The 18,566-nt window shown below is 58.3% G+C and overlaps 6 protein-coding genes across 6 annotated transcripts; 4 read left to right on the top strand and 2 right to left on the bottom strand.

Annotated features, from left to right (window-relative positions):
- Nucleotides 1-704: 704 nt before the first annotated feature.
- On the bottom strand, nucleotides 705-2,137 carry D7B24_006234 (uncharacterized protein; the record flags this gene model as incomplete). Its single annotated transcript, XM_028640373.1, has 3 exons — nucleotides 705-1,018; nucleotides 1,135-1,952; nucleotides 2,001-2,137. The coding sequence occupies 3 exons, from the start codon at nucleotides 2,135-2,137 to the stop codon at nucleotides 705-707; spliced, it is 1,269 nt and encodes a 422-aa protein (XP_028495485.1).
- Nucleotides 2,138-3,113: 976 nt separating this feature from the next.
- SEC62 (Translocation protein S62) lies at nucleotides 3,114-4,435 on the bottom strand (the record flags this gene model as incomplete). The annotated part of the gene is made up of 3 exons (XM_028640372.1): nucleotides 3,114-3,326; nucleotides 3,387-3,937; nucleotides 3,991-4,435. 3 exons carry the CDS (start codon nucleotides 4,433-4,435, stop codon nucleotides 3,114-3,116), a joined length of 1,209 nt encoding a protein of 402 aa, XP_028495484.1.
- Nucleotides 4,436-6,442: 2,007 nt separating this feature from the next.
- D7B24_006232 (uncharacterized protein) lies at nucleotides 6,443-7,857 on the top strand (the record flags this gene model as incomplete). Its single annotated transcript, XM_028640371.1, has 2 exons — nucleotides 6,443-7,181; nucleotides 7,250-7,857. The coding sequence occupies 2 exons, from the start codon at nucleotides 6,443-6,445 to the stop codon at nucleotides 7,855-7,857; spliced, it is 1,347 nt and encodes a 448-aa protein (XP_028495483.1).
- Nucleotides 7,858-9,160: 1,303 nt separating this feature from the next.
- Nucleotides 9,161-13,271, top strand: D7B24_006231 (uncharacterized protein; the record flags this gene model as incomplete). Its single annotated transcript, XM_028640370.1, has 3 exons — nucleotides 9,161-10,145; nucleotides 10,241-10,309; nucleotides 10,393-13,271. The coding sequence occupies 3 exons, from the start codon at nucleotides 9,161-9,163 to the stop codon at nucleotides 13,269-13,271; spliced, it is 3,933 nt and encodes a 1,310-aa protein (XP_028495482.1).
- Nucleotides 13,272-14,533: 1,262 nt separating this feature from the next.
- On the top strand, nucleotides 14,534-16,113 carry D7B24_006230 (uncharacterized protein; the record flags this gene model as incomplete). Its single annotated transcript, XM_028640369.1, has 2 exons — nucleotides 14,534-14,742; nucleotides 14,811-16,113. 2 exons carry the CDS (start codon nucleotides 14,534-14,536, stop codon nucleotides 16,111-16,113), a joined length of 1,512 nt encoding a protein of 503 aa, XP_028495481.1.
- A 1,279-nt stretch (nucleotides 16,114-17,392) lies between these two features.
- Nucleotides 17,393-18,151, top strand: D7B24_006229 (uncharacterized protein; the record flags this gene model as incomplete). Its single annotated transcript, XM_028640368.1, has 2 exons — nucleotides 17,393-17,497; nucleotides 17,612-18,151. The coding sequence occupies 2 exons, from the start codon at nucleotides 17,393-17,395 to the stop codon at nucleotides 18,149-18,151; spliced, it is 645 nt and encodes a 214-aa protein (XP_028495480.1).
- Nucleotides 18,152-18,566: the final 415 nt, after the last annotated feature.

Here is an 18,566-nt window from a genome sequence, read left to right as displayed (position 1 = left end):
GAGACTGATGACAATAATTGGAGGCTGCTCCACCGAGTTGGTACTTGTAGGACGGCAGGCATCTGGTCTCAGTATCATCATCCCCGAGCCCTGCGTCCGTTTGTCCCGTACTGTACGGCAATCAACCGCCGGCCGTGTGCCGAACAAATGTAACACAAGTGGGGAGCCCTCCGCTGCCTCCCTCCGACGAATATGCTGTGACCCTTGGTCGTGACAACTGCGACTGGATGTTGAGAGCAATCGCTGAGACACCACGGTCGCCCTGAACGCCCTGGAGAAACACCCTAGCTTGATTGCGCAAGGAGCTTGAAACGGGCCGTTGTCACCATGCATCCCGAGCGCAGAACTGCCTCAGGACCTCAGGACCTCAGGACCTCTGGCCCTGAGGCCACTCGCTTCACGGTTCCGTTAGTCAGTCCGGGTGGAAAGAACCGTGTGGTTCCGTTCGGGAATCAGCAACACATTAATTTCGCAATCTGCTAAACCGCAACCAGGCTCTACAAGTACATTCGACGTCGTATCGATCTGGGTATACTTGGGAGGAATACAGTCAGTTAGTTGATGGTACACTTTGAAGCCAAAGTTGAGAAAAGAAAAAGGAAGAAAGTGAAAAGACAATCGGAATCCTTCGCCTTTCAGGCACCGAACAAGACAAGCCCTCGCACCCGCGACGATACGCAATCAGCGTGCCAACAGTTCATTCTTCAGTCGGCAGGCTCCCGCATGAGCTTGGTGATAGTCTTGGTCATCTGGCTATACTTATCCTCAAACGTCTTCTGGAACTTCTCGCAAGCTGCCCACATGGGGTCGGTTCTGTTCCAGTATGTGTAGCAGTTCTCAAAGATTAGCCGCACGTCCGCTGCAAACTCATTCTCGTTGGTGTATTCTCGTCGGTCCATCTTGAGCTTGACCGTTGCGAGATCCATCGGTTTCTTGACCTTCTCAAAGTAGTCTGGCACGTGGTCCTTCTCAGGATCAACAGGATCCTTGAAAGGGCCAACAAGCCGGGTCCAAAAGCCTGGCATATGGTTAGTGACGAGCTTCTCCTAGCCGCGCGAATTCGAGAGTATGTACCTGGCCCAGAAAGCATCCTTTCCAGAAGATCTGCACAAAACTCGACCTTTCTCTCCGTACTGATATCGCCGTCTGCTATCGCCACAGCGGCGCTGGACCGTCGCTTTGGCAGAGCGGCCTTGACAGGCTTGCGAACCGTGGGGGGCTTACGTTCCATCGAAGCGGGAGGCGTGTTGGCCACGGCTGGTGCAACGGCGGACACGCGACGAGACTTCTTCGCCCCGCGTGCACGCTCATCGTCACTGTCGTCCTCGAGGTAATGTACACTCTTCCGGGGTGCGGTGCCCGGTGCCGACGCCGGCTGCGCTGTATCCGGCGAGGGTTCCGGAGCTGGGGGAGGTGCAGACTCGAGCGAGCTCATGATGATGACAAGCTCGCTGAGGACCTCTTGCGGCAGGGACTTGGCAAACTCGGCCCGTGTTTCGGATGCCCTCATGTACTCGGCCGCCCACGAGAGCAGCAGCTTGCGGATCGACGAGCCTTCTGGGGTATCCTCCCAGACCTGGATGAGCAGTGGCGTCGCGGGAATGTGCTTCGTGATGCGCCTACAATCCAACATGGCGGCCAATGCCTTGTCGCAGAGGCCATCGATATCCAGCATGTGGCCAAGCTTCCAGACGCCGATGAGTACCTCGTACGAGGGCGTCTCACCTGACACCGAGATGACATGACCGGTGTAGAGAAAATTTTGGGCGAAGCCGAAGACTTCTGGCGTCGTGTTGGGCAGTCGTACGATGGGCTCGAACGGCTTTTCGTCCTGCGTTGAAACGAGCTTTTGTTCGAAGTACTTTGACCTAGCACATATGAAATCCAGGTGAAGGGCGAACGGAATCTCGTCGGATCCGACCAGGATGACAACGAATTGAACGTGAGGTTGGCTTCTGATGTCAGTAGACGCCTTGACTGACTAACGCGGACACACTCACAGCCATGAGAATGGAGGCTTGACGACCGGCTCACTATGTCCGTTCACCTTCTCCGGCGCAACGGGGAGGTCAGCGCCACCGCCGTCAACGGTGTGTGCTGGAGCTTGCTCCGCTATTATGCTCTCCGCTGAGTCCATCTTTTGGTTGTCAGCGAATGTCACACGAAGAGGATGGTGCCAGGCTGGTATAAGGGTCGCACAGGGTATTGAAAAGGAACGCTGGGATCGGCCTTGGTTCGGATGAGTTGGCCTTACGTCGGCCACGACAAGAAGCGTGATCCATTCCAATGACCATCTGTGTCTCAATCGTTTGAAGGAAGTAAGGGTCGAAAAGAAGATGGATGGGCAATAGGGTTCAATTGATGAAAGGCTCACCTCATGAGGATCCTCTGGGAGTGCTGCTAGCCAAGCTTATTCGTGGATGGGTGCGACGAAAGGTCTTCTGAGCTGCGTTCTCGCGACAGGAATATTTGAGAAGCTGTCAGTGACAAACCGACCTCAATTGTCTTCAGAATTATGAGATGAAACGGCGTCGTACACGGCCCTAGATGATGGACAGGTTCTCCGTTGAGATTTGACAGATATGATGATTCCTGAGGTGAAGTCCCAACACGCAATCCCAGTGGTGAGCAGGTAGGAGCCATGAACCGTGTGGTATGAGGAAGCTTGGACCCACTTCTGAGCTGTGCACGGCCGCGGCCCGACTTCTATGCCACATTCCCTACTATACCGCCCGTTTGGACGAAAGGCAAGCTCCATGCCCTGCATGTGTAGGTACTTTGCGAACGACGCCGGAACAGCATCATGTCGCTACGTGCTCTTCGTCTCCCATAAGCCTGGGAAGAGCGACATCATGTGCACTCCGAATATTAGACATGGCCATGGCAGCAAACTGGTCACTGGTCATGTATAACGCGATCTGTAAACTGGCACCCGTACCCTTTTCCGATGACCTGGTATGCCAGAGCATCGAAAGTCTGACAAACCATGTTGGACAAACGCCAAACTCCCTCCTCGCAGATGTCGAGAGAAAGAAATGCTCCGTGGAACACAGATTCCCTCGCCTCCCGTCCGTCGCCATGCTTTTGCTCTACTATACAAAGCCCGCTCCCCTTTACTCCTCGTCATCCTCCAGCTCCTCCACCTGTGGCGCGCTGTAACCGGCGCGCTGCTGAGGTTGCTGTGCCGCCAATTGCGTGTCGGTCGCGGTCGTGACGGCTGATGCGGGAGCGGGCTGACCAGTCGCGGCGGCGAAGGCGCCACTAGCATTGCCGCTGCCGCCGTGAGCAGCGCTGGAGGACTTCTTCTTCTTTCCCTTCTTGGCAGTCTGTTGGGAATACCTGTTAGCGGATGATCCTTAAGCAATTGTCGAGCACGGCAAACTCACCTCGTGCCAAGCCCACACTGGCCTGAAGCTGTCCATGAAGGACACATCCTCCCACAGGTTCGGGAACAGCCAGAGGCCAGGTGATGCGACAAAGTATGTGATGCAGAAGAGAATGACACGGAAGATGGCCATGACGAAGAAGAGGCCGAGCAGACACAGGAAACCCCAGCTAAGGTAGTAGACACCCTGGCGCAGCTTGAGGGGCCACAGCGGGTAGCAGACGATCAGGAAGATGACGAGCAGGGCAATGGCAGCATAGACCTTGCGCATGACCTGGCTGCCTTCGTAGAACCAGACGTAGTACATCTCTTCCTTGGCCTCTTGCTGAGGCTCAATCTTGACGGTCCAGAGGCCCTTGACGCGCTTGGGCTTCTTGTGATCGTGGCCCTCATGGGCGTCCGTCTTGCTGACGCGAAGCGCAAGCATAGACATGGGCAGGAGTTTAAAGGTGTTCTCGAGGGAGGCACGGTCGGTAATCTCGGGCAGAAGGGGGTTCTTCTTGCGGGCCTTCTCATACGCAGGCGACTGCAGCGCCCTCAGCGCACGCTTGACTGGGACTGGGTTAGCATGGGTCGAGGCAATAGGAGGAGTGGGAGAAACGAACCCTTGAACATGTCCTTGCGCTCGCCGTTGAGAATGCAGGTACGCGGCTTTAGCTCCTGGCCGCGCAGAAAGGTGGCGAGCGCCAGAGCCGCGGGGTTTGGCGGGCCGGGCGTGATGGGTTGAGCGGCACCGGGACGGGCTCCAGGAGGAGGTCCGGGGCGAGGACCAGGCGGACCATGCTGATGGGGGTGCGCCTGGCCAGGTTGGCCAGGTTGGCCAGGCTGGCCGGGCTGGCCTCCCTGCTGTTGTGCCCTCTGTGCAGCGGCCATCCTCTGCGCCTGGGCCTGCTCCCTCAGCTTGTCGACGAATTCGGGGACGGTCATGCCGGCCTTTTGCGCGTCGGCCTCAAGCTGCCTTCGCATGGCTTGGATCTGCTCGGGAGAAGGCATCTGGCCAGGCTGCAAGGGAATACCTTGGCCTGGCGGCGGCGGGCCTGGCATCGACATGGTGACGGTTCGTGAGGTTGCTTGGTCGGCGGAGATTGACGGTGGTCACTGAACAGCTGACGCGAGTGCTCAAAAAAGGGAAAGGAAAGGATGAGCTTGCAAGAGAAAGCGTGAGACCCAGCGTCGGTCGACTTGACAGGTGGTCGGATTGCTGGTGTGATTCCCTTCTGGTGCGTGTCCCTCGACAGATTGGGGTACTAATAAAAAGGTACGTCACTCAGAACTCAGACAGCCAGGTGTTCTCTTCATCAACCACCAAAATTTCTGGAGCCACCTTCCATGCCAGGAACCAGAGCTTCCGCCGATGCAACGACTTTTGCCGAAGTGGGCCCGTTCTTGATTCGAGACTGCTGAGGTAACTTGATTGTGCACGTGATGGCGAGGGGGCTACCCCTCACTGGTCCTCACCCGAGCTGAATGCACTTGAATGCACCCAAGCCCGCCGCAGCCCGCTTCCATCGTCAGTTTCCAGATCGGTTGTATGCCGACCCTACACCTTCAGCTTCAGCCCCATGGGCAGATGACGATGGAAGCCCATCGCTCTCGACGATCCGTGGTCGATCAGCCGCTTCTCGAAGCATGTGAGAGAAGGCTCCTCAGCCACCTTGACGTACCTATCTTACCTGCGGAGGGCACCCAGCCTTGACTCGAGCAATCAAGGCTCGTCATGATGATATTATTAGGGAGAGGCAAAGACAGGGGGCCACACCAAAGGCTTCGCCTTCTCTGACTTCGTCGCCGCCTGCGCCGTTGTTGTCCTACCGGAGAACGGCACCTGGCTTCTGCTTGCTCATTAGGCTTCCCACAATGTTTTGCCGATGCCTTGCATCCACACCCACCTTTTCTTTTGATGCATCATCCTCTCACGTTCGGCCAAGTCAGCTTTTCTGCGCACAACAGATCCGGCGCCGAGTGTAGCATCAGGTCGTGTTTTGCGATGACAGATCCGAACAACACGGCAAATCGAGGCGGCGGACCCCTGTCACGGTCGCGGCCGCGCTGGGCACGTCTTCCGCGTCTCGGAGCAGCCAGGGGATTGGCTCTGCGTCCTGGAATTCCTGACAACGTTGCACGTTTTAGGCCATGCCGTGCCCTACAGGACGAGCTCCCGGGAGCTGTTTGTTGTGACGGCTTCCAGGATGGGATCCATGTCGAGATCAAAGGGGAACCCTCTTCTCGCCAGACGCCCAATCTAAATCACGCACGCGACCCCCTTCGCGGAGACTTGTGGCAGCGACTTGGTGGCTTCGAGTGACCAGACCAAGGCATTCTAAGACATCGACTCGCTGAGCCATCACCCGCATCTTACACGACTGGCAATACTGGGTCGGCATGGTGGGGCTGGCCATCTGATGGTGTAGCGCCAGCCATTCGAATCCGACCACACTCTGCAATCCTAAGCGCCGACTGGCCCGCGGCCGCTGCATCACGGCCTATCATATGCCTCTCTGCGCACCCCTACGACGAACTCCCACGACCGTCTTTTCTCAGCTTGGCCTATGAAGCCGCTGATGTGAGGTCGAAATGGGAATCCAACATGAGCCCGAGTGGGCACTCGTCTTCGGCGTCGCCTTGACTCTTAATTACTTGCCATCTCGCATTTCCTGCCGCGTCGCCGCTGCTGGGTCTAGGCACCTGAGCTGTTCCCTGGTTCTCTCATTCTGTTCGTCAGATCGCTGGCCGTCTTTCGTTATTTTTTGCCCGCCCTACCAGCTCCAGTTTTCGCCTCTCTCGTTCGTGTGTTCTTAGCTTGCAGAAGAAAGAGCCAGGCATGTGGATGCCGACACCTTGCCAGCAGTTATGAAGGGCTTGAGTGGCATGCTGGAGGGAGCCTACGCAACATGGCGCTCTTCTGTCTCTCAACTCTGCGCACCTCTTTCTGGCTGTCTGGATGATAAGCCTGATCAAAGTGAGTCTCAGAACACGGATCCGACGACGCATTCCGTGTTGTGTCGCCCGAGAGCCATGCCGACGGAAAGTGAACGCATGTTGACCCACCCAGAAGTAATGGCAGAGAAGAGATCGATGAGGGTGCTACGCGACCAGCCTTTGCCCGTGCCGAGGCCGTACGCCGGTCGAGGACAGGAGCCTCACCGATCAGGTAGCGCTACATCATCAGAAAAGGGACATGCCTCGAAGAAGAGCTTTGCATCATCCGTCCGCGCCAGTCTCTCTGTGAGAAGACGGCTACGATCCTCCTCCAACACAGCACCGCGCCGGCCGCAAATATCCGCCCCGTCCAACTTTCGCCACCTCCATTCAGAATCTTTTCAATTTCCCCAGTACAGCCGCATGCAGAGCGTATCTAGACGGCCGCCTTTGCCGCCATCTTTCCGCCCGATTGAGCTGAGCATTTACATGCCGCACAATGAGCTCTCGCCCATCCTGCCGCACTTTGAGTATCCTAGCATCATCACCGCGCCGTCGGCGGCCCGGCTTCCGGAAAGCCGCGTCGACGACTTCACTTTGAACCGTCAACTGAGCTACACTTCTATGTCGTTTCACATCCCCCGCAAACCAACGGCGTCACCGCAAACCTCTTATGAAGAGTCGCCACCAAGGGTACCACCAAAGTCGAGAGCCCGGGCCTACACAGCACCCAACGTTGCCGAGATGAAGGTGCGCATTGCCAGTGCCATGAACGAGGTTGAAAAACTTCAGAGGGAGATCGACAATGCCATTGAGCGTCAGAGCCTTTACGCCGCTAGCAGTCGGCCCTCGACTGCGCACTCCATGGCGCCCACTGGTAAGCCTTATTTGCATGAGTATCATCTCACTCCAACCCGCACAACTGCTAACGGCCCGCCCCATCAGAAATGGAGCCGATGCCCTCCATTCCAGCCCTGCCACCGGCCGCGCCCTCGTTCTCCGAGCGGCTGAGTCAGGAGCGCCCGCGTACCGCGCCTTCGCAGTTGCCTATGCGCATCCCCCGTCGTGCTAAGACGTTCGCCGAAGCCTCTGCGGCCTTCATCACCCCACCCCCGAGCCGCGAGGGTCCAGAACACCAGCCACCGCCGCCCCTGCCCCTGGTGCTACGCCCCCCTCTGCGCAAGAAGAAGTCATTCTCTCGCGTATCCAGCTGGCTCTTCCCTGGCGGGGCCGCTGCCGCTGAGCACTCGCGCGACATGAGCTTCGACTCTGTTACGAACCTGCCACGGCCTGTCAAGGGCCGCGAAGGGTTCTACCAGTGCGTGTCGCCCCCAGAAGGTGCAGGAGGCAGGCGAAGCTTTGACAGCACCGCGACGGTCTCGACGTGGACGTCCGAAGATGAGGGCCAGACGGCGCCCACGACGACTTGGTCGCCTGGCAGCACGCCGTTGACGAAACAGCACGAGGAGGTGCCGCTCGAGCGCGTCAGCACCTTTGGCAAGGAGCGAGGCGCCAAGACGCTCCGGCGTCCCAGCGTTGGGATGGCCTTTTAGAAGAAAGGAGATTTGGGGGATGTGGGGGATGAAGGGAATTCTTGTGATACCATGAGTGTCTGGGAGACAGCTCTCCCGTTGGGGGCACTTTCCCCACTGTACATAAATCCGATAGAGGCTGGGTCGGTGACGCCCTGTTGTTCCGCTCGCATGCGAGGTAATTGATGGATGCCGCCCTTGAGGCCAAGAGCTTTAGCTTTCTGAGCATAATTTCGCGGTACTTTTGAGTTGCGCTTGTCCTTGCTGTACGTGGTTTTGACAAACAAACTCACATGGGACCTGTAAGGCTGTAAGGACAATTCCTTGGGGGACCTTTGGTACTGGCACCTGTACATGAGTGGCGGGGGGCGCAGCTGTACGCATCGACCCATGCCGTGGCCCGCGATGCAACGATCATGTGCGGTGTGCAAGAAGCATCGTTATGTTACATGTATCTCTCTGCATTGTGCAGATGAATGGCGTATGAGGACACTTGGTATAGGTCATTCCGCCCTGCCTTCCCCGAGCCATGCGCGCAAATGGCCATCGCTCGGTGAATTCAAGTGGGGCCGGATCGGAGGTCCAATGGCGGAGGTCCACCCGGCCGCGTCGGTGAATTCAACCCGCCGCTCGGGAAATTGCATTTAGGCCGAAAAGACGAGTTTCAGGCCCGTTTAAAGACGCCGTTGCCACCGTTGCATCTTGGCTCCCCATTCGGGACAGGGCAAGTTACACACGGGTCAGATGCGATGCCCTCCTGCCGATGGCCGTTCTTTTGCTGGGGCGGGGCATGTTGAGTCCGATCCGAAGAGGGCAGAGGTGATACCAGAGGGGAGCCATGCGTAGGACGAACGCACGCACACACACACACACGGGGACGTGTCAGGCCTTTGTGATGGGGCTGCCGCTGCACCGCTGCAGCTGAAATGGAGCCGATGGGGCCGCCCCCGGTCTGGAAGAGTAAAGCCATAGGACCCTGCGAATCGGGGGCTGCAAAAGCCAGAAAAGTAAGTGTTGGGAAAGAGCCACCCGGTTGTCGGCGTTCGGTTTCGGAGCTTGAAAATCGGAGAGGGAAGCAACAGCCACCACGGCAGGCGAGTTTGCATAAGTGTGTCCATCCACTGCACTTTTCCTCTTTCTCTCTCTTTCTCTCTCTCTCTCTCTCTCTCTCTCTCTCTCTCTCTCTCTGCTCTCTCTCTGCTCTCTCTCTTCGGTTACCATCTTTCGTTGCTCCCCTCAAATCCTTTCAAGATACGAATCATCAACACAATTACACGCATTTATTAGCCTGAGCTCCGACACTACTACGGACCCTGACTGCACAATGGGTTCCGGGTGCTGCTCAGGCGATAACATCGCCTCTCGTGGAGACTCGTCTCCTGCCGTTGTTGCAGCCAGCACTGGCTGCTTTGGCACCACTGACACTGGACCTGTTGCAGATGCCGCCAAGTCGTGTTCTTCTTCTCTGACCTCGGAGGTCAACGACAAGGACAACGGCTGCAAGGAAGGCGGTTCCTGCTGTGGCAATAAACCTACAAAACCAAATCTTAACGCCTGCCAAGACGATTGCTGCTCTGACCCAAAGGAAACCAGTCTCGACAAAACGGTTTCTGATGGCTGCAAGGAAGGCTGCTGTTCTGTTGAATCCAGGGAGGCCGGTCCCGTCAAAACAGCCCCTGACGCCTGCAAAGACGCCTGCTGTGGCGATCAGCCCAAGGAGGCCGGATCCGTCCAACCAACCCCTGACGCCTGCAAAGACGCCTGCTGCTCTAATCCAAAGGAGGCCAGCCTTGAAAGAACGGCTCCCTCCGACTGCAAGGACGGCTGCTGTCCTGTTGAATCGAAGGAGGTTGTTCCCGTTAACATAGCCCCTAACGCCTGCCGCGACGGTTGCTGCTCTGATTCAAAGGAAACCAGTCTCGATAAAACAATTTCTGATATCTGCAAGGACAATTGCTGTTCTGTTGAACCGAAGGAGATCGCTCCCGTCAAAACAGCCCCTGACGCCTGCAAAGACGCCTGCTGTGGCGATCAGCCCAAGAACAAGAACCTCAGCGAAGAAACCGCCAAATCATGTGAGGACGCCTGCTGCGCCGACGAAAATGATGCTTGTTCGACAGAAAAACCAGCTGCTTCTTGCAGTGATGGATGCTGTGATAACAAGGCTCAGGCAAACACCTGCGAAAGTCAGACAAAGGCTTCCGCAGGCTGCTGTGGCGGCGAGAAAGATGCTTGCGGCAACGAGAACCGCTCGCCTAGCATCAGCTCCGATGCAACCACTTGCTGCGAAGACGAGGAAAAGTGTGACGGTATGTCCTTGCCCGCGCAATTCCACAAATTGAATGGGTTTGGCGAGCTACGTGGCTTTCACAGATGGATCACGAGCTGACTGTAGGCTGTGCAGAAAAATGCATTTGGGCCGTCGCGGCCATGGAGTGCGAGAAGGCTTGCGACGAGGATGTCGATCACAACGGTAAGAGTCCTCTACACGGAGAGCCAAGTGCCTATCACATTACGTCCCGTCGGTGTGCTTTGTGCTAATCATGAGCTGTGTAGAAGCCGAAGGCCACCACCATGCCCACGACAAAGACGGCCAACACCTTAACTCCGCTTGTACATCCCATCTCCAGAGCGCAATGAGCCGCTACGAAGCATACATCGAACAAGCCCGATGCATCTGCCGCAGCATCTTGAACAGTGGCCTCACCCAGACCTCCTGCTGCGCTGCTCGTAGGGCGGCTGCTCCTCAGGCCAAAAACAAGGTGACCTGCTCCAGCGGTGTATCGACTTCCAAGACGAGCAGAACGCTCCGACAGGAGCCGCAGGCCAAGTCGCAATGCGGAAGCAAAACCGATGACTTGCCCATCACCACCGCGAAGGTGAACGAGTCTAGCTGCTGCACTACTCAAAAACAAAGAGCAAACGCACCAAATGTCGCAGCCAGGGCCTCGCCCCCTGATCTCCGCGGATCCCGGGAGAAGCAGAAGGATCTCGAGGAGTGCTCTGGTATCGAGATGGTCGCCGTCAGCGTCAACGGCATGACTTGTTCAGGCTGCGGCGACAAATTGACGCGAATTCTCAAGGCTACTCCGGGTGTCTCTGAAGTACGCGTCAATTTCGTCATGAGCAACGCCGACTTCAGTGTTGACTTATCCGTCAACAAAGCCAAGGACGTCATCAAAGCTGCTGAGGGTTCGACTGGTTTTCAGATAACCCGACTGGCAGGCGGGGACTTTCACCTCGATGTATTGGCCTCGGGACTTGCCGCAAGAGCCTTCGTCGACGAGCCAACGGATGGAATCATGGATGCCATGATCCTCGACAAGAAAACCGTGAGGCTGTCGTATGATCCAAGTTTTATCGGCGCCCGCGATTTGTTTGACAAGATTCACGATCGCACGGAGGGTCTCGCGCCACCTCAGGCCGACCCGTCTTTGGCGAGTGGGCGCAAAAGATTATTCGACCAGCTGCTGAAGACTTGTTTGGCCGCTGTATTGACCATCCCGGTCGTGGTACTTGCATGGGGCGACAACCTCGTTGACGACAAGACCAGAGCCTATGTGTCGATCGTCCTGGCAACGCTCGTGCAGTTCATCGCGGTACCCGAGTTTTACCAACCAGCGCTCTCCGCTCTTGTTTTCAGTCATGTTCTCGAGATGGACATGCTAGTCGTCATAAGCATCACAGCAGCATATCTTTACTCGATTGTTGCCTTTGGTTTTCGCATGGCCAACAAACCGCTGGAAACAAAGGAGTTCTTCGAGACCAGTACCCTGCTCATTACCTTGATCCTTCTCGGCCGTCTGATTGCAACATATGCCAGGGTCAAGGCTGTTGGGGCCGTGTCCATGCGATCACTGCAGTCCAGCAATGCGGTATTGGTGGAAGAAGGCAAGGATCTTGAGATTGATGCCCGGCTTCTTCAGTACGGCGACACATTCAAGATTCCGCCGCACAGCCGTGTGGTGACGGACGGGTTTGTGCTCTCAGGCCACAGCGAGGTCGATGAGTCGATGCTGACAGGCGAGTCAATCCCTGTCCCCAAGCAATCGGGAGACTACGTCATTGCTGGAACGGTCAACGGCGACGGGGTCATCACCGCCCAGCTCACTCGTCTCCCCGGCAAGAACACGGTCACAGATATTGCACAGATGGTCGAGGAGGCCACCAACTCGAAGCCCAAGATCCAAGACCTAGCCAACAAAGTGGCCAGTTGGTTTGTGCCAGTAGTTTCTGCCGTTGCTGTGCTTGTCGTTATCATCTGGGTCGTGGTCGGTCTTCGTGTACGCAACGAGAAGACCGGCAGGGCTGTTGCTGACGCCATCACGTATGCTGTGGCGGTACTTGCTGTCTCTTGTCCCTGTGCTCTCGGCCTGGCCGTTCCCATGGTCCTTGTCATTGCAGGCGGCATCGCTGCCCGAGGTGGAATCATCATCAAGTCAGCAGACTGCACTGAAAGTGCTCGTAAGTGCACTGATGTCATCTTTGACAAGACAGGTACCATCACCGAGGGCGACTTGTACGTGGTGGCCGAGGAGGTTTCGAGTGGTGCCGACGAGGAAGAAGCTCTTGCACTTGCCAAGGCTCTCGTCGCGGGGGGTAAACATCCCGTGTCAGCAGCGACAGAGAGACATCTCGAAGGCCGCGCGGTCCAATCCCTTGCCGCTGTCATCGATGTTCGTGTTGTGCCTGGCGCAGGGGTCGAGACAAGGTTCAACGGTAGCGTGTTGCGTGCCGGCAACTCACGCTGGACAAAGACGGAGACGCTGCCGGCTGTCAAGAAGCTCCAGGACCAAGGCCTCACGACGCTGGTCGTCACACGCGACTCGATCCCGCTGGTCGTCTTTGGGCTCCGTACGCAACTTCGTCCTGAGGCTCAGCGGGTGATTGCTGCGCTCCAAGCTCGCAACATTACGGTGCATCTCGTTTCGGGTGACCAGGCTCGCGCGGTGCAGTCGGTCGCAGACGCGGTGGGCATCCCGGCAGACAAAGTGGCGGCGGAGAAGACTCCGTCGGAGAAGCGCGACTACGTGGCGGCGGTCATGGAAGACAGGCGCAAGTACGTCATATTCTGCGGAGACGGGACCAACGACGCGGTCGCAGTGGCGGAGGCGCACGTCGGCGCGCAGATGGGGGGTACGCTCTCGTCGAGCGACGTGACGCAGGGCGCGGCCGACGTGATCCTCTTGGCGGGCCTCGACGGGATTCCGTTCCTCCTCGACGTCAGCCAGGCCTCGTTCAACCGCATGGTGTTCAACTTTGCATGGTCGGCGGTGTACAATGTGCTTGCAATTCTGCTGGCGGCTGGGGCGTTTGTGCGCGTCCGAATCGAGCCGGCGTATGCTGGCTTGGGCGAGATTGTCAGTGTGCTGCCGGTGATACTTGCGGCGCTGTCGATGCTTCTGCTCAACATTCGCGGCAAGCACCAGCAGTAGGCGAAACAAGGGTGCGGCATGTCGACGAGTGAAAGATGAGGTCGGCCCAAGGTGCAGCAGGGTGGTGACAGGGTGAGGGGAGGAGGTGGACGGGCAGTGTCTGAAGATTAGGCGTTTCATCTTGGCAGTCGTCGAGGTGGCTGTGTAAGGTCGTCTTTTTAAACACCTGTCAGATGGGCTTCTGTGAATGTCTGTGCTTTTCCCTGGTGACCGTGAGTTTGGATCTCGCCCGGACGGAACTCACGACAGCTGTAAATAGCGCCATGGCGCGGGCGTGGGCGTGAGGTCGTTGACGATGGACTGTTTTAGCCATGGTGCGAGAAACGCTTGGCTGGGCTGGGTGTGGTCTGGGCCGGTCATGATGAGATGAGGAGGGTGAGGTGTGCCGGATGACTGGATTTTACTATTGTCATTCTTCTTCTTCTTCTTCTTCGAAATTTCCTGAACGCTGAGTGTTTTTCAAAAGCGAGTAAACACGGTACTGCGCTGAAGATGCAGGCCAGGTCTCGCTGGCTGGCCGGCCGGTGGGCAGGTGTAAAAAGAGAGAGGGCCGATGCCACCGACGTTCACCGAATACTAGCGGCCGTGCTCCGGGGGGAAGGAGGTACTGAGGGGGTCCTCCTGCCTAAAAATAGGGCGCTCACCCAACTGACAGCTGTCGCCGTTGGGAGTTCCGTTGCCTGGCCTCAAACCACGCTTGCATGCCAAGCCAAGACGTCTCATCCGGGGCACATCAAACACAGCTCACCGTCAACCTTCATCCAACGCCGCGCCCCCCATCGACCAGGTCCATCAACTAGGCCCATCGATCGCCTTCTTCGCACTCCGTCCCATCTCCTCGCCTCTCGTGGCTGCGACCCTTGGGCCCCGACTGCCAAGGCGTGTCTCACGTTTCCCTCTTCTGTGCTTTTTTGGACGCAACTCCGGTCTCTGCCCGTCCTGCTACCACAGAACACTCAAGCCACGACCAGTCAGTCTCCGCAGGGATCGCCCGGGCCCCTCACGATCCCCTTCTCCCCGCGTCGGCCTGTCTTTGGATTTGCCTTCTCCGGCTCGTGTCACCTTGTATCTATTTCCCTTGGCGCCGGGCCAGGGAGAGGTCCGGTATTGAGGGAGGGTATATCACCAGCGAGTGCCCAGCTTTTGCATCGTGAGACGATCCTGGGGTCGAAGACAAAGCTTGGCCCTATCCTTAATTCTTTCCATCCACACACACACACACACACACATACACGCGCACACACAGGGACAACGTCCACACAATGGGCATCACGGAGTCGACAGCCTCGATGAAGGCCTGGCTCCCGGGGCACCTCAGCCACAAGTACGAATCATTACCAGCACACAGCCCGACAGCACCCACATCACCGGAGAACCACCGAGGCTTCTGGAGGAGAAACAAGGGATGCATCACCGTAGCAGGCATCACCGCCCTCGTGCTGGTGGGCGTGCATGCTGGTACCATTTACAGGTAAGCCACCCCCTCACGGCTCGGTCGACAAGCCAGCAGCCCAACCTCCCTGCTCACTCGGGGAACAGACACGTCTCACGCGGCCGGCACGAGATGGAAGATGTCTCCCGGCTCTGGGGCCAGTACTCGCCTTTCTACCCCGTCCCGTCCGAGATTGATCCCGCCATTCCCGCGCAGTGCGACGTCACGTTTGCGCAGGTCCTCTCGCGCCACGGCTCGCGCGACCCCACAGCTGGTAAATCCGAGGCGTACCTCGAGCTCGTCGGCCGTATCCAGGACGTTGTCGAGGACTACGGCAAGGGCTACGAGTTCATCCGCGACTACGAGTACACGCTCGGGCACGACCAGCTGACGGCGTACGGCGAGCGGGAAATGGTCGAGTCGGGGGCCGCGTTTTACCGACGGTACCGGGCGCTCGCCGCCATCTCGGAGCCGTTTGTGCGGGCGTCGGGCCAGCGACGTGTCGAGGTGTCGGGTCGCAACTGGACGCAGGGGTTCTACGCAGCGCGGGCGCAGGACGGGCTCGAGGCGCCGGACGATGTTGAGGACGAGATGCTCATCATTCCCGAGCGGCGCGGGGCCAACAACACGCTGAGTCACGGGCTGTGCCCGGCGTTCGAATCCGGCCCCCTGGCGCGGCTCGGCGAGACGGCCAAGCTGGCGTGGCAGGATGTCTTCATGCCGCCGGTCGCGGCGCGCGTCAACGCGGCGCTGCCGGGGGCGAACCTGACGGAGCACGAGACGGTGTACTTTATGGACCTGTGCCCGTACGAGACGGTGGCGGACGCGCGGCTGCGGCCGTCGGCGTTCTGCGGCCTCTTCACACGCGACGAGTGGGCTAGCTACGACTACTACCAGACGGTGGCCAAGTACTACGGTTTCAACGCCGGGCACCCGCTGGCGGCGACGCAGGGTGTCGGCTGGGTCAACGAGCTCGTGGCGCGGCTGACGGACACGGCGGTCGAGGACGACACGACGACGAACCGCACGCTCGACAGCGACGGCGCCACGTTCCCGCTGGGTCGCGGCATGTACGCCGACTTTAGCCACGACAACGACATGCTCACCATTTACGCGGCGCTCGGGCTCTACGACGGCGCCGCGCCGCTGCCGCGCACGAGGCGGCAGACGGCCGAGGCGTCGGGCGGTTTCTCGGCGGGCTGGCTCGTGCCGTTTGGCGGGCGCATGTACGTCGAGAAGATGCGGTGCGAGGGCCACGACGAGGAGATGGTCCGCGTGGTCGTCAACGAGCGCGTGGTGCCGCTCGAGGCCTGCGGCTCGGATGCGCTCGGGCGATGCGGGCTCGGGGCGTTTGTTGAGGGGCTCGAGTTTGCGCGAACGGGTGGAAAGTGGGATCAGTGTTTTGCGTGATTGTGGTTCTCTTTTTTTTTTGTTGACTTTTGACTTTCTTCTTCCCTTTGTCCTTATGAGTGATGACTAGGATAATATCCGGCGGGCATGGCGTATGGTGTTTAGACGAGGGACCAGGTAGAGGGATTACCGACATGTGTTGCAGTGTGAAGGGGTAATACAAGAACGTGATTCTCCAGGATCAGTAGATCTCCAGGATCAGTAGATTTTAAGGATCAGTAGATTTTAAGGATCAGTAGATCTCAAGGATCAGTAGATTTTGAAGGATCAATAGATTGATGCAATTTACAGATTGATTCTCCATCGTACGAAGAGGACAGGTGAGGCTAGGGAGATCAACAGTCCAGAGCCCCTTTCACTTGACAGGTGATTCAGGTATACAGGCCCCCACTGGATGTCCAGGGTCTAGGCCACGGAACTCAGTGCACTGGACGTGCTAGAGGAACCTTGGGGGCCCAGCTCTGCCAGGCACCTACCTACCTAGGGAAGGTAGAGAGACTACCTAGGTAAGGTAGAGAGACAGTACATAGGCGGCTAGTCTCGAGGTTCCAGCAGGCAGGCAGGTCCAGTGAGGGCTGGGACAGGCTGCAGGACATGGAAGCGCAAGAGGCGAGGGAAAAAGAAAAAGAATCTTCAGCAGTCATCGAAACAAGAGCAAGACAAGAACATGCCACCGATCCGAGCTGGTTTCAGTCCCTTGGCGTGAGTTTCCCAGAACCGAGGACGAGTTACCTGGGCTTGCTGGGCTCTCCATCCCCTCAGATTGACCAATGGAACGAGCGTCGTAGAAACAGGGGGGAAAAAAGGCGACGAGGGCGAGCTGCGACATAAGCGGGGCCCCATGCTGCTGCCTCCCAATGCGTTACGTCTACCAACACGAGCAGCTGCACCACCACCTCCACCACCACCACCTCCATCATCATCAGCACCACATCTGGCCAACGACATCTGCCAGCGCCTCATTCCACCGTTCCACGCAGGGCCATTTGCCGCACCCCCGAAGCTTCAGAATCGCTGTGGCCCCGAGGTCGACGTCACAGAGCCCTTGCTTGAACCACCACCCATCATCCCGTCGATCGCAAGCGTACTGCGACGCCAACCGACCAACCGACAGCTCCGGCGATTCACCCTCACCAAACCATCCCGTCGCAACCACCCACGCCGAGCGCTCCTGGGCCTGCGACGCACCCATCGCCGAAGCCGAAATACGCGGTGAACCCTCGCAGCGCTTCGCATCGAACCGCCTCCCGCAGAGCCGCGTGCTCTCCCCCCTCCCAACATGGTCTCCACAGCAGGCGGCATCGTCATCGCCATCATCCTCCTCGCCCTCGCCGGCGCCCTCGCCTGGGTCATCTTCACCCAGCTGCGCGCCCGCAAGCTCGGCGTGCGTCTCCCTCTGTTTCTCGTCACTCTCTCTCTCTCTCTGTTTCTCGTCACTCTCTCTCTTTCTCGTCCCTTTCCCACAAGCAGCTGGCTAACATTGCGTCCCACCCCACAGCTCCCCGCGCCCTCCATCGCTTCCTACATCCCCTTCTACAAGCCAGACCCCTACGGCTCCTCCTCCTCAGGCGGCGGCAGCGGCCCTCTCGCCACCATCAAGGGCTGGTTCGGCGGACGCAACGCCCGCTCCGCCACGGGCGCCTACGAACAGCCCGGCGCGACGGGCGGCGGCAGCGGCGGCGGCGGCAACAGCAGCGCCGCCGGCCGCCGCGGCTTCGGACCCCTCGACCCGGACGACGCCTGGGACGCGCGCGTCGGCCACGAGGCCGACTCGTACGGGCCCTACGGCGCCTACGACGAGCAGGAGCTCGGCGACCGCGGACGGAGCGCCGGCCACGGCTACCAGTCGCAGGTGCACCGCGGCGGCGCCGGCAGCAACCCCTTTGACGACGACGCCGAGCCGAGCAACATTGGCGGCCTGAGGGGGGTGAGTCCCCGGCCGATTGACACGGGGGCTGCGACGCAGCAGCAGCAACAGCAGGGGCCCAAGGGTGGGAGTCCGACGGAGAGGAGGTCCATGTTCAGGGAGAACGTTTGAGCTTGTTATTTTTCTTCTTCTTTTCTGTTCTTTGCCAGCGGGGTTGCTGGTAGGCATCGGCGAGAGGGACTGCCACACTTGGGGTTTATACTTTTAGGTCTTCAGGGGCGTCTGCGGGTTCTTTTTTTTTTTTTTTTTTTTTTTTTTTTTTCTCTTCTTGGTCCTTTTGAATTTCGGCCTTGTCGGCCTCTGAAGGCTGCTGTTTGTAGCAACGAAGGCACGGAGAGGGAAGGGGTCTTGCGAGCGTCACCACCGGATGACGGCTTCACGAGCTCGATGAAATACACAGAAGCGATGCCTTTCTCCGTGCTGCGCGATGCCTCGAGACTCGAACCAGGTGCTGCGTTCCCCTGGACAGCTGGACAGCTGGACAGCCAATACACATGCACCCTAACAAGTCACTATTGTCGAGCAG

The sequence above is a fragment of the Verticillium nonalfalfae genome (genome assembly GCF_003724135.2).
Source record: "Verticillium nonalfalfae strain VnAa140/NRRL 66861 chromosome Unknown scaffold_42, whole genome shotgun sequence".
NCBI classification, from domain to species: Eukaryota; Fungi; Ascomycota; class Sordariomycetes; order Glomerellales; family Plectosphaerellaceae; genus Verticillium; species Verticillium nonalfalfae.
This window is presented reverse-complemented; position numbering and strand designations above follow the sequence as displayed.